The following is an 18,334-nucleotide window of genomic DNA, read 5'->3' on the forward strand; positions in this document are numbered from 1 at the left end:
GCAGTTTTAGGGACAGATGGCCAGTTATAGTTTCACAGCTCCATCCTGGTAAAGCGCGCCATGCACGGCCTCCATAGCTGCTCTGTTCAGCTCGCTGCCGGGCAATCCAAGTACCAGCGCTACAACAGCGCAGAGTTGCGGCCCTGCCGAGCTCTATATTAGCCATGGCGCAGCGCAGTTTTAGGGACAGATGGCCAGTTATAGTTTCACAGCTCCATCCTGGTAAAGCGCGGCCAGCCCGGCTAAACCCGGCGCCGGTCTCGGCTTAAAATTCTAACTGGGCATTGGGCGGCGTGTTGCGAAATAACGGCCGCGCAAACGTCGAGTTATCTACAAGTAACGGCCTAACTTCACTTATTAATTTGTACAGTCAACGTTCATTTCGTTGTGACTTAACCGTGAGACAACTCGAGAAGCCACGAATTGTCCAACAATTATAACACCGGCAATCATGGAGACCCAAGTAGAGACCACCGCGAAGCAATTTTCATCGGTACGGTCATCAGCACCGTACGGTCACTGTTCTCATCAGAAGAAACGATACGGTCACAACCATCAACCGCAGTAAACCTACAAGAAACCTACGGCCAGACTGACCGTGAGGCATCTATATCAGCGAGACACGACGGCTATGGAGCAAGAACGACCGCGGGCAGCGGGGATGAGCGGCTACGGACACGGTACGGCCGCTGGAAATTTTGCCGCAAGGCGAGCGGCCATTATACGGTCGGTTACAACAGTCATACGACTCAACGGAACTGCAACGGATCAATGTTTCTGGTAAATAGAGAAATTTTCGTGATGTTAACTGATAGGTTCGCAATTTTTATTGTGTCCGGACTTACTTTTTTCATGTACTAGATATTTTTTGTTAACTTAGCATGTGAACTTAAATTTTCCAATTTAATGTGAAATGTACCAGTGTTTCATTACAACCCTATTTCTGTACTATTTTGGCCGTAAACCTATTCATACGAGAACCTAGTCACGCGCCATTTAAAACCACTTCGGACAAATCTGACGAAATTAAAGCGATCGCCGAGATGATATAAGTAAAATAATGGTAAAATCTTAAATCTACTTAAAATAAAAACCTTATTTCCTAATCAGGCCGTAATAGGTCTATAGTCACCGTGGCGCGAACAAAATCTACAACATTTTACATCCAACCGTGGTAACCACCGCACCTACAGATGTGGGTCACCGGCGGCGAGAATCTTTTTAAATAAGCAACAGTCACAAGAAACTCCGAGTCAACTGCGTATTCTTGATTAACTACTCATACTTGATATACTACTCGTACACTTGGTAACTTCTCATACTGTATAGTAAGAGTAACCATGGTCAAAAGTGGATAAGTTATTTTTTACACTGCTGGTAGAATGGAAAACAAATAATGAGTGTTAGCTACTAGGAAGTCTTACTCAATTTTCCCCACAACTAATAAAATTTGGTGAACCCTTATGAACTCCAATTTGTATTTGCGATGGAGTTGTTGCGGTTCAGAGGGATTGATGATGAAAAATTTTACGACTCGTGGTCAATTATTCTTTTACCAAGTAGCATAACATTTAAAAATGCAATAAAAACAAGGTATTGCAGGTAAGTATTGAATATTTCTATATTAATTACTACAGCAATCATGCAAGGAGTGAAGATATCAAAAATGTTTGCAAATGAAAATAGCGGCATCGAAAAAATCTGTCAAGTATACGTTTGAAGTCAGATTTAGTAATAATCTTATGTAGTTTGAAGAAATATTGTTTTTTCCTAATTATGTTTTTGACTACAGATATGGCAGAAGTCTCAAAAGGGACAACCATTTTTCCAGCATGTTTTGCCCTGGCGCGGAGTGGAGACCAAACTGCTTCGCGAAGTTGGCTAGTTCAAGCCCTTGGCGAAGGGCGCATGCGCGTTGGTTGTCAGGTAATACTCGATGCCCGCCCTGAAGAACGAATTGCACAGATATAGTTCTCGACTTACGGTTGACAAGTGTAAAAGATCTTCATCCTTACCATCTCTTAAAAGTTTATGCATATTAAAAAATTGCGGAACAATATTAGTCACTCTTTTTTTAGTAGACCGTTTTTCCTACAAAGCACGGAACTTCATCTTAATGAGTATGAACCGACCCAATAATGACGCCGGAAATGTCAGCCGGGTAGCCCATCTGAATGCAGCCGTTGCCACAAGAGCTGCACAGCCCGGCTTCGTAGGTCGACCAGTCTGAGCAAGGCTTCGCCCAGAAAGTCTTGTCTGTTGGCTCCTGAGCTCGTATGCTCTCTACCCAGTATTCGTAAGATCGACAGTGACTGCAACACACTGGAATATGAGAAAATATTCGTCACAATCATAGCTAAAATAACCGTGCTTGAGAGTTAAATCTGGACAATCGGTAAGTATTGTCAGATCATGCACGATAGGAAGTTGTGTTTTGTGTCAAAGGAAGTTGTTTGTGTGTGTCGAAGTTGTGATTATTCGCATCATTATCGTGATAAATTATTATCTTATTATTAGAAGCTTGGCGCCATTTAAATAAGAGTTCAAGTTGTCCATTACAGGTTGTGAAAAATTCAATAATGAATATTGGGTATCAAGAAAGTTTGTGCTCGAAACTTACACTTATGATCTATAATTGAGGTGCTGTTGACCAGTGGGCAGCCAACCTGATGAGCTCCGCCGTTTGGGTAGAAGTCGACTTGGCCAACTGGTTCGATCATCCCCGCGCATCCCTACCAGAGATAAATATCTTTGATTCTTCACCACTGAAGATCTTGCCAAAATGAACTCACTCGCTACGCTAGGAGCTCTCTGAGAACACTTGAGCGACGAAAAACCAACACTCTGAACCCACCGAGCAATCATTCCTATAGGGATGATATATACGTGAATGAATCTTGCTGGGAGTGAAGAAAAATGATATTGCAAAAGATCATAGCAATGATCAATCATCTGGATACTTCTTAATATATTGTGAAGTATCCAAATCCTTACGAATTATTTTAATCCTCAGTATTCTGCCTCACGTCTTCTTGGGAGCAGGCGTCGGTGTGGATGATGTCGACGAATGTGGCGCTGTTGGGGTTGATGCGTTGGGATTCGTCAACCTCCTCGAAGAGCTGCGACGCGGGGTCCAGACCTGCTCGTTTCAGCACGCAAAGGCAGATCTTCGAATTGGTCAGTAGGTTGCTTTGCAATATTAGGAAATGTTTTTAATAGTGTACAAAAAACGTAGTGTTTCTATCCTATAATGAGGCCCCTCGTAGCAACAAGCGTGGTTCACTTCTTTGGTGCCATCGCACTCGCCATCATCTTCATCCTCACCCAGCCCATCATGTAACTTAGTACGATAGAGGCCCCAGACTTACGGCGTCCAACTAAAAAAACGACTCAAGAATGCCGATAGACGACCCAAAATATTCCAGATAACCTTTAAAGAGCTTGACTCTCCACTTATCTGACCGACTGATCCTGCCTGCCACCGGTTTCTACCACGTGACTGATGACGCTAATGCAATCGACAAACTGACATCAAAAAATGCGACCAATACATTCCATAAAATCAGTCGACTACTAGACAGGGACGTAGGAAGCCACACTGCTCACGAAATAAAACACGAAATCGCTGACAACAAAACTGGCTACACAATACACATACAGGACATCATAAAAAAATATTACACGCACGTCATCAAAATAATAACCACAGACATCACAATGGCCAATGCATACTAACCTAGGGATTCTACACGTATAACACAAGAATCACGCCTTCACAGTGCGAACAAGAACAACATACACACTCATATGCTACAGATGTTGCAATATGGAGACCACCCTTCAAACCAATGTACATCCACCACTTCCTCTTGCTCCGAAGGCGCCGCTAAATTAAGACCACACTACACACAATGCATTAACCACCTACAAAAAATGTCTCAACTGCCACAACGAGCATCTTACCCTAGCGGCAAACTGTCTATACCGCAAGCGACAAGAAAAAAACAATCACAACAAGAAACAATCAAACACAAAAAGAACCAAACTTCCCTGTTCCCTCGACATAGCTAAACAAGCAATCCAACAAACAAACATTCCACAACATAGCCTGACAGTCTGACACTGACTCACACGACGGAACCAAAATTGACTATTATTTTTCTCGAAGCTCATGTCGCCAGCTTCTCCCTCCTGGAAGGGTTCGGCAGCATCTAATCGAAAACACTGAAAGCCAAGTATGATATCGACACGGCATTCCATGACAGAGACTCCGTGAAAATCTTCAATTTCTTTCACAGTCAACCAGTAATTAAGACTCTGGACAGTGACTCCAATCCTGGGACTGAATTCATAGACGATGATGACCTCAGACGATCATCACTTAATCTATCCCAAACAACCAACAGACGACGACAACACAAAGATAGACCCTCCAACCACAATATCCATAACCCATAACGAAGATCGTTACCCCATGAAAACGAAGAATATCGACGAACAGTCAAAAGAATCATGCATTTTTGGACCCGTACTCGACGAACCGATCCCCATAAAACTATTTATGAGCTCATGAGACGCCGTAAAAATCCTTATGGACCTAAACTTTGGTTTGACAACGAATTCAGAAAACGAATTCACCAACCACTCATAAATATCATTCCCACGACACCTTCATAAGCATGGACAAAGATTCGAAGGCAACCACCAAAAAGACGAAACAATCTATACATTCAAACACCCATCACAATAACCCATCAGTCCTCACTAAAGATAGTAAAGCAAAACGACCGCCACTGGTACAACAGGTTCCATCTTGCAAACATTTACACCCACATAGACCCAGACATAATACTCATCAACCACTCAATTACAGATGAAGGCATCCCCCTCAAGATGTTCAATTACAAAGTACAAAGTTGAATGAGGACTACACTACACTGCGGTGCTGCCATAGCCATTAAGAGGGCTCTGCCCTCCAAAAAAATTCTTAACTAGCCAACCGATCTTTCTGAAACTTCGTACACATATGCAAAACACTAATACAAGAACATTTTGTTCATATATTTTACTTAATTGCAGAAAACGTAAAATGCATACAAAACGGAAAAAAGGGGATTTAAATCAATCTATTTCATTTTTGCATTTGTGAGCCAAAACTACGAGAGACGTATCATTCGACACATAATGCAAATATGTAGCGACTCTAGAAGCGATTTTTACTTTTTGTAGAGGAATTTTTCCATTTTTCCAACCTCCCATCTTAACTAGTTTCTGAAATATATAATCTAAACAATAGATAAATCAGAAGAAAGGGCTCATAGAGACGCTACACTCAAAAAATTGCTGCGTACCAACGACGCGCGAAAGCGCTATCCTGGCTTGTTACAAAAGCGTCTACTTTTTTCCCCAGACCTCCCTCCTTAAAAGACACATACCTCACAAACACCACCACAATTTCCACACAGACGTGCGCAATCACAATCGACAATTAAGGGGACCGTTACGATAAAAAAAAAACTTTTTTATTTATGGACGGAGCGTTTTGAAACAGAAATCAATGACTTTTTTGTTCGTGTGAATTTTTTTAAATAAGGAAAACGTGAAAGAAATAGAAAACGGCAAAAGAGTGGGTACATTATAAAAGTAATAACTTTTGCAAATCACATGCTACAATGTCGAGACACATATTTCGATTCGTAACAATATTATCTAGCGACCCTAGAGCCTCGATTTACGATTTTGCTCGTCATTTTTCTTTTACGTGCATTTTTTCATTTTTCACATCCTCCCTACCCCCTCCCCACCCCCACTTCCCCCATATACAAGTCAAACCATGCACAAATTCAAAAAGAGGGCTCTTAGCTATGGTATGTTTTTCATGGCTGTAGGAGTTATTAAGTTTATAAGATAGCTTTTTAGATTTTTAAATTTTAAAGGGAGCCAAATAGAGCAAAATTTATTGAAAAAATAAGAAGATGCCGAAAAAATTCTCGATATTGTAGCCCAAGCTTTCCCATTGCCAATTGTTTGCATTTAGGGCACCAGCACGCGTCTTTAGACTTATTCTTGTCCAGTTCAACGTGAATATTAAGCTATAAATAGAACTTGTATATATATATATATTATATATATATATAATACATTTATAATTGAAATAAATCCAACATACCAGTAACGCGATCGAGTTTTCCACTGGTGACGGTGTTGCCAACCATTCCAGCACATTGAGCACCGAGGCTGTGTCCCGCAAGTGCCGTCATCTGGAAGTCCAGACCTACATTGTCCACCATCCAGTCCAGCAAAGACGCGGTGAGATTGGCGGTTTCATAAACGCCAGCAGCAGCATCGACGTAGTCGGGACCAGCAGCCAGCTCTCCCCAGTCCACCGAGATGAAATTGGCATCAACCCTATCGAGCAAAGCATTCTTGGCATCTAAAATCCACGATGCATTGCCACTGGATATGTAACCATGGAATACCAGAAGGGTTTCTTTGGAGGAATCGAAGTTTGAAGCGGCGAAACTGTCGGCGTTGAAGGCCTCCAATACGTATTCGACATTCCGATTGGACCTTGTCCAGAGTAGGAAGTTGACTTGGTCTATCGCAGCTTTGACTTTTGGTTTAGGTCCAGGATCTAGTACCTGTTGCCAACCGTCAGCCCAGTTATTGGACAAAGATGCGAGACCCTCCCTTATCTTAGGACTGTAGTCAGCAAGCGAGACTTCTCGCTCCATGTTGCTCATGCCTGCTGACACTGCCAGCATGCAGGCCAGCGCTATTAGTTCTCGACGGTCCATTTATTGGAAATTTTTTGCTCTCTGCGTGAACGGAAAGATTCGGTAATATATCGAGAAATTACTTACTTCTCTTTTGGCTGCTCCTAAATCGTATATACTTGCAAACGCGATTATTAAAGTCATAGAGCCTTCGAAAATTCTGTTCTGCATGGCCGAAATGGTTCCATATCTTTTCATTTCAACTACTGCTATTTGTTTGATATGTTTGCGTCATTGTAATAAGCTATGATATTTATTCATTCTTTTGTTCTTTGTTGCAGGAAACACTTTCTGTCAATTTTTTTTTTAAATCAAGCAAATTTTTATTAACATCCTAATTTGGATGCGTACTAAGATTTGATATTATTTTGTACATAAGATAAGAAAGATTTGACATTAGTTGCCGAAACTTTTTTGTCAGAACGACGGCAGATCATTATTTAAATATAGTGCATAACAATTTCGTTAGTAAAGACTTGAAACATTTTCAGTCCGGCATTGTTTGATAGTCGCAGAAAAATTTCTTCATATGCTAACATTCGAACCAATCTTCATTCACGAAAATTTACAGTTTAAGCTAAATGAAGTCACTGGAATACTTACCAAGATTCAGAAGTTAAACGACTGCTCGTCAAATGCAGTCGTAAAATGCCTTTCCCTCTTTTTTGTCATGTTAGTCCCCGTTATCGCGTGTGAACGAACAGAAGGTGGGATAACATTTACGCTCAATCACTCATGGCTGCAAAAAATGTGATAGTTAATTCGAATCTATGTTTGAGTTTGAGTTGCTCTGACATGAGCCCATGTCCAAAACATAAATCGTTGTATGCAGGATGGGGTAGGAAACTGTTAATTCTGTATGTTATTTGAATTAATTAATTAGAATTGTATACACTGAAGTTCTTCAAAACTATCTGTATCCAGTTTTATATTGAAACTGCACGAAGCGCATGAAGGTTATGCAGCTGTCGCTTCGCAAGAGAGGCCAGCATGGGGATGCATGTTAGAGGCCTGCATTACCCAATACCGACATCACTTCTGTATTCCTTCCCGTGCGCAAGCATGCCACTGAGTATAGTAGCTAATGAAATCAAGTGTTTAGAGCAATAAGCCCGCAGCCACTGCTGCAGCCTGTATAGTCTTCATAGAGCCTGAAATTCCGGTCACTCTACGCACCGGACGGGTTCTCCTGGCAGTCAACTTCGACCGTAAGGCAGCCTTCGGTTGTGTATCTTATCTGGCATACTCAATAAGCTAGCTCAAAGTGGAATTGAAGGTCGCATAGTATACGGGCATACATAACGTACCGATCCTTTTATGTATCCGTGGCTGGAAGATCATCCTCAGCACGACCTGTCAAGTCTGGTACATGCCTCAGGGCGCTATCCCAGCGCCACTACAGTTCAATGGGGGTGTTGAGAGCCGCGAGGCTTCGGACAGGCTTGGCTGCTTGCTATGAGTTTCTTCACACAATAGGCTGAACATTACTCCCTTCTTGAATGAGATAACAACCTGATTTTTTCCATGTTTACCCAGCTATTTGTTTACGAACAGTGGACACTAACAAAAAATATGCAAACCTTGTATTATCGAATATATTGATATTAGAGGGAACCTTAAAATGGGCATAAAGAAATTTACCGTAAAAGAAACTTGAGTTAATAATCTTATTTGACTTTAGTAAATTTTAATTTTCATTCAAACAAAACAACTTCCTGATATAGCAATGTATATATTCTCCATCCGCACTACTAATCAACTTATCTAAGAAAATGGAGTGTCTTTGGAGAAGTGAAGACAAAACTTCGAAGTCACACCTCTAGTAGCTTCTCTGGATGTCACAGTGTTCCCGTGAACTCCATCTTGCATATATCAGAACTAATCGTCATGGGTCCCACTCAACTAGTTTGATGTAACTTCATCTGTGGAACACTAATGGAGACTTAAAGCCTGTTACGCCAGCCGCCCCGAGGACTGTCGACTTCCACCCGCTCCATGTGACCCATACTCGGCCCGAGCTGATCCTCAATCCATACACCGTTAGGGTACGTACACAGTGAAAGCCGATTGCCAGCGTGCTGGTTACCTGCTGAGGCTGGCGCCTGAAACAAGCGCGAGAGGTTGTTCACAGTGGAAGCAGGAAACATGCTTGTGCATTCCCTATAACGATTGATAAAATCTCTCAATAATACGAATCATACAGTCAAAACTCATTATAAATGAATAAATCGCATGATAAATTCATCACATAACCCGTCAAACTCTCTGAACCGCTGAAAAGCTGTTAAAAAAATTTTAAGAAGAAATTTGATCATGAGAAAAGCTGAGAATTTATCGAAGTCTTTACTGTCTGTTGAACCTGCACCATAAACATGATAAACATGCCCACATCACCTGCACCATAAACATGCCCACATCATCTGCACCATAAACATGCCCACATCACCTGCACCATAAACATGCCCACATCAACTGCACCATAAACATGTCATCACCTGCACCATAAACATGCCCACATCACCTGCACCATAAACATGCCCACATCAACTGCACCATAAACACGTCATCACCTGCACCATAAACATAAACATGCCATGTCCCATTGTCCCATGTCCCAACAATTTCGCGTTGTCGTTATCGGATTAATTAGGCTGTGGACGCCAGCGCCACTTCCGATAATTCTCCGATAATCCTCCAAAGAAATAAAGAAAATGGAGGGTTTAAAGGTACAACTAATTCAAAAATGACCATATGCCAAGCAGGTTGAGCAGATAAGAATGTGCAGTACATTCCGGTAAATAGGTATAAGCAGGTTGTCGGCAGAAGCCTATTCGTACAGGTTTCCAATGTGAACACTTACATTATTATCCTATGTTCATTCTTGTGGCCGGTTGGAGCAGGTTGCCCGCGCGGGCAAACCTGCTTCCACTGTGTACGTACCCTAAGGGTACGCACACAGTGAAAGCAGGTTGCCAGCGTGCTGGTTACCTGCTCAGGCTGACGCCTGAAACCATAGAATACAGAAGCCTATTCGTAGAGGTTTTCACTGTGAACACTTACATTATTATCCTATGTTCATTCGTGTGACAGGTTGGAGCAGGCTGCCCGCGCGGGCAAACATGCTTCCACTGTGTGCGTACCCTATGTCCGGAAGGAAGTACGTGCATTTCTATGTCTGTGAAGGTGTTTTGTGAGGATCCTAAGCCGCTTCACGGCCTGTTCTTATAATAAAGACGATGTGCCTTATTTAGTTCAATTAAAGCAAAATAATAATCGATAACGAACTAGTAATTGATTAAACTGATTGAAACAATTTCAATTGATTAAATTGATAAATGGAATGAAAAAGGGTCATACTTTTACTGGCATCAGAAAAGCTTCCCTATGTTCTATGACTATAATTGATTGATTTTTCTGATTCATATTCCATACACCAGTGACGTGATGACGTGGTTCTGACGTCATCCGTCAAAGGCACTTCGTTGAACGAATTTGGGCGGGACTTGCACGTTCTCCAACAGCTTTATTCCTTCCCTCTCAAGACCCAGCATAACATAGCAGAAAAACTTTGAATAAACTTATTTATTTTGTCTCGAATTTTTATGTCCCTCCATAAGTTTTTCGTGATCACATGAGTTGTTATGAAGGAAATTTAAATAAACTTTGAATTTTAATTATAATGAATTTTGAACAATAAATTCTTTAATTAAAAAATTTTAATTATTGTGTTCGCTGGCCATTCCTCGGCCACCTGAAAGCCGCCCGTTGCTCCAAAATGGGCGCTGGCTCGGATATCATATTACAGAGACTACAAGCCCGATAGTAGCAATTTGCCAATCTGAGGACAGAGCCGCGATTCACATCGCTTTCAGACTTCGCCGCGCTTTGGCTACCAGCCTTCAACGTCCTCCTCATAGATATTCCTAGCCTAGCGTAACTACAGCATCTATCCAGAAGATATTACCATGTTCATTGTGGCGAATACCCTAGGTGACGCTGGGGACGCTTCAGGAGGCCATAGACAATTTGGTAATCTTGATTGACACTTGGTCCCTCACCTTAAACCCTGCAAATCCTGCGTTCCAAATATTCACCCGAAAATGCAAAGTCTATCCCCTTCTACCCTCAACATCTCGGGCACGCCAATACCAAACATCCGCCATCACCGACTCTTAAGCCCCTATCACATACCCTAACAAAATTCGGGGTATGCTTCAGCCTCTGCCCCAGAGTTGCTATATGTTCGCGTTAGTTATTCTGGGTCAGTTGGCCAACTGATCGCAATCAGCGACTAGTCAGAACCTAGCTACTGGCCGACTTTATGGTCTCCTGAGAGTAGGGCAAGAGCTGGCAGAATCCCCTCAGTCCCCTCACCAGGCTCTGGTAGCTGTCTGATTCGGGGACCGGAATGTGCGTATAACCAAAAAACGGACATATACCCTATCAAAATTTTTAGCTGGTGGCGAGCCTGAATGAGGAACCGCGTAGGACTCGGACCGAAGGTAAATCAGCTTCTCTATAATGTCTGCTTCTTGGTCTACATTCCGGCCCCGAACCAGACAGCTACCAGAGTCTGGTGAGGGGACTGAGGGGATTCTGCCAACTCTTGCCCTACTCTCAGGAGACCATAAAGTCGTCCAGGATGAATTCTGACTAGTCGCTAGCCGATTGCGATCAGTTGGCCAACTGACCCAGAATAACTCTAACGCGAACATAGCAACTCTGGAGCGGAGGCTGAAGCATACCCCGAATTTTGTTAGGGTAGAGGAGCTGATTTCCGTTCGGTCCGAGTCCTATGCGGTTCCTAATTCAGGGTCGCCACCAACTAAAAATTTTGATAGGGTAGAGCGGCAAATATACCTCCGGCGTCAAAAAAAGCAGCGGTATTTACCGCGCAATCATTCACAAGAGGCGGTTTTTTAACGCTGGAATCTATCAGTCTTGCAGTGCTGTTTTATGCACCATTAGTCTATCTTTATGTAATAATATTTATGTTAATGTAACCATCTATATATATCTTTGTGGAAATATATCTTTTATGTAAAATATGTCTCCTATGAAATATATCTTTATGTTTATGTAACAATATCAATCTATAGTCTATCGGACTTACAGTGCTGTTTATTGTGCACATTAAATACTGCCCCAGTCTCTGTACCATACTAGCTAGGGGCGTGTAAAACCGCCTACTGTGAAAGATTACATTGAATACCATTGCAAGATAAACTGTCGCGGCAAATCCACCGCCGCAGTTTTAGCAGTACACATGCCGGCATCAGGCGTCAACTTATACGCCGCTTTAAAATCTGTAGTGTGTCAATAGCAGTGCACATTTTGTATGTCCTCTGAGGTTCGGCGGTAAATACCGCCAGTGACCGACGGTATTTACCGCTGAACCTCAGCGGACATACAAAATGTGCACTGCCATTTACACACGACGGATTTTAACGCGGCGTAGAATTTGACGCCTGACGCCCGCGTGTGTACTGCTAAAACTGCGGCGGTGGATTTGCCGCGACAGTTTAGCTTGCAATGGTATTCAATGTAATCTTTCACAGTAGGGGGTTTTTCATGCCACTAGCTAGTATGGTATCATTGTTCACAATTTCTGCCTCCTGTAGGCCGTATTTAATGTGCATAATACACAGCACTGCAAGACTGATAGATTATAGACTGATATTGTTGCATACAAATTAAGATATATATTGATAAAGATATATTTCATAGAAGACATATTTTCCATGATAGATATATTTCCATAAAGATATTTTGCTAAATAGAAATAAATATTGTTACATAAAGATAAACTGATGGTGCATAAAACAGCACCGCAAGACTGATAGATTCCAGCGTTAAAAACCGCCTCGTGTAAATGATTACGCGGTAAATACCGCTGCGCATTTTTTTGACGCTGGCGGTATTTGCCGCCTTGTGAGAAGGGGCTTTATTACTCAATTTTTTGCACAACTAATAAAATTTGGTGAACCCTCAATATGTATGAACCCTCAACGCCTTCAATATGTATTTGGGATGGAGTTGTGGTTCAGAGGGATTGATGATGGAAAAGGTTACGACTCAAAGTAAATTTCTCTTTTACCATGTAGCTTAAAGTTTGAAAATGTAATATAAACAACATAATTCAGGCAAGTATTGAATATTTGTGTAATAATTCCTACAGCAATCCTGCAAGGAAAAAGTAAATAAATGTTTGCAAACTAATATAGCGGCATCGAAAAAATCTTTCAAGTATCCTTTTGACGTCACATTTATTAACAATCTCAAGTGATTTGTTGAATTTGATTTATTTTTTCTTATTTATGTTTCTGAGTACAAATATGGCATGAATCTCAAAAGGGAAAAGCACTTTTTCCCGTGTGTTTTTCCACGGCGCGGAGTGGAGACCAAACTGTTACCCAAAGTTCGTTAGTTCAAGCCAACGGCGAAGGGCGCATCGGCGTTGGTTGTCAGGTAATACTCGATGTCCGATCTGAAGAATGAATTGCACAATTATAATTCTCGACCTACGGTTGACGAGTGTAAAAGATTTTTATCAATAACATCTCTTATAATTTGATGCCTTTTTAGAAATTGTAGAACTATATTAGTCGCTCTTTTTTCGTAGTAGATCGTTTTTCCTACAAAGCACGGAACTTCATCTTAATGAGTATGAACCGACCCAATGATGACGCCGGAAATGTCAGCCGGGTAGCCCATCTGAACGCAGCCGTTGCCACAAGAGCTGCACAGCCCGGCTTCGTAGGTCGACCAGTCTGAGCAAGGCTTCGCCCAGAAAGTATTGTCTGTTGGCTCCTGAGCTTGTATGCTCTCTACCCAGTAAACGTGCGATCGACTGTGACTGCAGCTTGCTGGAATATAAAAATATTTTGCCCTATTATATAATAATAATAACAGTGGGATCAGCATTTATTAGGCCGTAGGCCTGTCGCCGATTCTTAACATCGCAGAACATTCACAGCTTGTTGAGGTCTCGAACGCGCAACTCACTGCTACAATTCTGCTTTGCTTAACCGCCCGGCCTCCTTGCCGATTCTGACCAGAAACTGGCGCACAGAGCTGGGATCGAACCCGCACCTCTCTGCTCCAATCCTGGGACTCTGAACTTTAACAACTGAGCCACCCTGCCCAATTGAACTCATAGTTGAACTAAGTCAAATCTGAACTATTTTCAGTTATGGGCAGATCATACGCGATAGCAAGAAAGTTGTGATTAATGGGATCATCATCGTAAAAAATTGTTTCACCATTCATTCATTAGCAGCTTAGTGCCATTTGACTAAGAGATATCGCGTTCCTATGGGCACTATTCATGAGCGCCTCTCCATTCAGCTCGCAGTGCCGTACTGCAGGAGCAGGTATCAGCTGCGGGGTTGAATTGTTATGTAGGCAGGATTCCTTGCATTTCCCTTCTCTGTCTCTCGTGCGGGTGGCCGACGTCCCGTATAAGTGTCCTACATTCGGTGGCTTTGCACCTGCCCATCCTTGTCACTTCGTTTCTGTGTGAAAATAGCGCTGTTTCTTTAGAGCCAACTTCAGCGGGAGCGACAATTGAAACCTTACGCCCTTTGTGGGTGATGAACGATTTTTTATTCGAGACAATTTTGATAACAGAGCCCTTCCATCTCTTCGGTAACGATCATCTTGCCTTCCGTTGCGAGATAGCCAAATAACTGAAGCGCTACTATACATGTGGCCACTAAACTCAGCTATAGTGTCCATGGAACGCGAGTTCAAGTTATCCGTTACAGGTCGTGACCAATTCATGAGTGAATCTGTGATAATAACAAATTTTTGGCATAATACTTACATACAAGGTCAATAATTTCAGTGCTGTTCACCAGTGGGCAGCCAACCTGGTGAGATCCGCCGTTGGGGTAGAAGTCGACTTGGCCAACTGGCTCGATCATCCCTAAGCATCCCTAGAGATAGAAAAAATCATTGTTTTTCCATGAAGATCTGGCCAAAATAAACTCACTTGCTACACTAAGGACTCTTTGAGAACATTTCTCTATGGATGGATAAATATACATGAATTAATCTTGCTGGCAGGAAGTGGACAAGAAACATTATTTCAAGAAAACTTCCATCGTATCATTTTGATGATACATAACAATTTGGTTACTTCTTACTTCTTCTTCAATGGTACATTATAATTTTGGTTACTTCTTCTCTTACAGGGTGACACAAAAAAAACAGAGCTCATAAAAAGTTGAATAATTTCCACAATACTCAAGTAATCCTGTTATTTGTTTCAGATTCATTAAGAAGACGGATTGATCTAAGAGTCTACCACGTGTGAGCTTCGAGATGCCTTGGACTACAGAGCAAAAGACATTTGCAGTTGAGACATATTTTCGGCTAAAGTCTTTCCGGGAAACGCAATTGCGATTCAAAGACCATTTCAATTGTCGTGAATTTCCTGTCAGCTCAGTGATCTGCGGATGGGTTCAAAAGTTCAGAACCCATGGGACTGTGAATAACCTCAATGCAAAAGACAAAAACAGACAATCACACTCTGGGCGACCAAAATCATCACGGACACAAGACAATGTTGCTGCAGTCAGAGACTCTGTTGTCCACAGCCCAAGCAAGTCTGTGCGTCGGCGAAGTCAAGAGCTTGGCATCAACCGGGAGTCTGTAAGAAGAATTTTGATCTCAGATCTCCATCTGTATCCCTACAGGATTCAAATCAAGCACAAGCTCACAGCTGACGACATGCGGAAGCGAGTCACCATGTGCCAGTGGTTGTCAGACAAGATTGATGATGAACCGGAATTTCTCGACAACATGTGGTTTTCAGACGAGGCCCACTTTCTGCTGTCTGGGCACGTTAACTCTAAGAATAACATTTTCTGGGGCAGCACACCCCCTGACCACTGCCTGCAAAGGCCCTTGCACTCTGTCAAGTGTACTGCCTGGGTGGCCATTTCAACTCATGGCATTATCGGGCCATTCTGGTTTGAGGACGATGACGAGCGGTCCTTGACTGTGAACACGGAGCGCTACATCCAGGTCCTGCGCAAGTTCTGGGTAGCACTTGGCCGACGTAGAGGCATTGACAGAGCCCTCCAGTGGTTTCAACAGGACGGAGCCACCCCTCACACCTCCGATAGATCCCTGGAGTGGCTGCAGCAGCGCTTCGAGGACCGACTCATCAGCCGCAGGTGCCACCCGGAGTGGTCACCGCACTCACCAGACCTGAACCCCCCAGACTTCTACCTGTGGGGTTACCTCAAGGACAGGGTGTATGAGCACAACCCCCAGACCATCCCTGACCTCAAAGCAGCCATCACAGCAGCCATCAGAGCCATCCCGAGAGAGGAGTGCAGGAGGGTCATTGAGAACTTTGCCAGGCGAATCCAAGTCTGCCTGCAGCGCCGGGGCGCGCATCTGGAACATATCTTTGAGCGGCTGTAGAACAAAGAGTTTTTGTGGTATAGAATTGAGATTTTGCAGATGTTGGCTACATAGGTTGTACATAATTCCATAGAATTTTTGTTTCAAACTGAATAAAATTTCAGGAGTTATAAGACTTTTAGTGAGCTCTGTTTTTTTTGTGTCACCCTGTAGTAAGAAGTGTACAAATCTCTGAGAAGTACAAGTCTTCGGGAATTTGCCTCACGTCTACAAGAGAGCCGGCGTTGGTGTGGATGATGTCGACGAATCTGGCGCTGTTGGGGTTTATGCGTTGGGACGCGTCAACCTCCTCAAAGAGCGGCGCAGCAGGGTCCATACCTGTTCGTTCCAGCAGACAAGGGTAGCAATTCTAATGATCTGGGAGTTGGTTTGCGGTAATTTTGCATATTGTACAAAAAAGGAGCGTTTACAAGACGGGAGGAGCGTATGGCACAAAAGGAGCGTATATGACAAAAAAGGAGGCACTAGGCTGCCTCTAATTACTACATGTATATTGTTGCATGCAATAACAAAAACAATTTGTCTTGCAACCGCTACATCGGATTAGATAAATTAAATAACAATACCTATACATGAAGTTTGTTATAAATGGAATAAATCCAACATACCAGTAACGCGATCGAGTTTTCCACTAGTGACGGTGTTGCCAACCATTCCAGCACATTGAGCACCAAGGCTGTGTCCCGCAAGTGCAGTCCTCTGGAAATCCAGACCTACATTGTCCACCATCCAGTCCAGCAAAGACGCGGTGAGATCGGCGGTTTCATAAACGCCAGCAGCAGCAGCGACGTAGTCGGGAGCAGCAGCCAGCTCTGCCCAGTCTACCGAGATGAAATTGGCATCAACCCTATCGAGCAGAGCGTTCTTGGCATCCAAAATCCACGATGTCTTGCCATTGGAACTGAAACCATGGAATATTAAAAGTGTTTCTCTGGAGGATTCAAAGTTTGAAGCGGCAAAACTATCGGCGTTGAAGGCCTCCAATACGTATTCGACATTGCGATTGGACCTTGTCCAGAGCAGGAAGTTGACTTGGTCTATCGCAGCTTTGACTTCTGGTTTAGGCCCAGAAACTAGCAACTTTTGCCATCCGTCAGCCCAGTTTTTGGACAAAGATACGAGACGCTCCCTTATCTTAGGACTGTAGTCAGCAAACGCGGCTTCTCGCTCCAGTTTGCTGGTGCTCATGCCTGCTGACACTGCCAGGATGCAGGTCAGCGCTACCATTACCCGGCGGTCCATCATCGTTCACAATTTCTGCCTCCTGTAGGTTGAAAGACACAATGATGAGATCCTTGAAGAACATCTCAAATTTCTGTCTGAAACGAACCTAGAATTTCAAATTTGTAAACAATTTCTCTGATGATAAATATTTTTAGCTCACTTGGGTAAATTACCATAAATGGAAACCTTCAATCTACGCAGCCCAAGAGACCATTTATCTCCTCAGATACTACGTTTCCACGCCTATGCCTATAAAGACTAATCTGCTCATCACACCCTCGCATGCCACAGAGCGTCATCACATACCAAGCAATAACCTCAAAATCTGAACTTCCAAAATCCTTGATGCCACAATAACGAAATTTTTGCTTCTCAGATCCTCTCAATCACGGAAGCAATGATATTTCATCGAGTGCCCGCCCTCGTCAACGAGGCATTATTTCATCATTTCAATTTATTTTTTCATATAAACTTGCATCTATAACTTGACATGATATTAGACTATTCGATTTTAGAGACTAAAGATGATTAATTCATAACTGCAATTGACGCCTTCTATGTAAAAAACGGACAAAATATACATTGGTATTATAATATTAAATTGGTCCCTTGTTCTATTTCTGTTACCGTGCTAACGGGTGGGACAGGCACGTTGTCCACTTCAGAGACTTAATTAAACAGTGGAAGCCATCATTGTACAGTGACTAAAAAAAGTTGTTAGTGTTTAGTAGACTAAAAAGCCTGAGTGAATTTAACGTTAACTGTTTATAAGGTGCATACCTTTACTGTGATTGAACAAAGCAGTCAACGAATATGTGATGATGCCTTCTGAGTAAGAACCGAGAAATGACACCTGGTAATGCAGACTCGCCAATATAGTAGAACACATGTCGCTATCT

At 42.6% G+C, this 18,334-nt stretch overlaps 1 protein-coding gene across 3 annotated transcripts; it reads right to left on the reverse strand.

The window, feature by feature from the left end:
- Positions 1–1,434: 1,434 nt before the first annotated feature.
- Positions 1,435–18,283, reverse strand: LOC108666919 (pancreatic triacylglycerol lipase). Of its 3 annotated transcripts, none has more exons than XM_018153887.2 (6): positions 7,380–7,475; positions 6,170–6,818; positions 3,027–3,139; positions 2,621–2,732; positions 2,133–2,322; positions 1,435–1,945 (listed from the first exon to the last, which is right to left on the reverse strand). In XM_018153887.2, exons 2-6 carry the CDS (start codon positions 6,795–6,797, stop codon positions 1,882–1,884), a joined length of 1,107 nt encoding a protein of 368 aa, XP_018009376.1. In that variant the 5' UTR covers positions 6,798–6,818; positions 7,380–7,475; the 3' UTR covers positions 1,435–1,881. The 3 variants fall into 3 exon arrangements, with proteins under 3 accessions (XP_018009376.1, XP_018009373.1, XP_018009370.1); XM_018153884.2 differs by lacking the exons at positions 2,133–2,322; positions 2,621–2,732; positions 3,027–3,139; positions 6,170–6,818; positions 7,380–7,475 and adding exons at positions 13,453–13,642; positions 14,602–14,713; positions 16,417–16,529; positions 16,820–17,475; positions 18,216–18,283 and having other exon boundaries at positions 1,499–1,945; XM_018153881.2 differs by lacking the exons at positions 1,435–1,945; positions 2,133–2,322; positions 2,621–2,732; ... (1 more) ...; positions 6,170–6,818; positions 7,380–7,475 and adding exons at positions 12,857–13,263; positions 13,453–13,642; positions 14,602–14,713; ... (1 more) ...; positions 16,820–17,475; positions 18,216–18,283.
- Between the last annotated feature and the right edge of the window lie 51 nt (positions 18,284–18,334).

This window comes from Hyalella azteca, unplaced genomic scaffold (assembly GCF_000764305.2).
Source record: "Hyalella azteca isolate HAZT.00-mixed unplaced genomic scaffold, Hazt_2.0.2 contig6708, whole genome shotgun sequence".
In the NCBI taxonomy this organism is placed as follows: Eukaryota; Metazoa; Arthropoda; class Malacostraca; order Amphipoda; family Hyalellidae; genus Hyalella; species Hyalella azteca.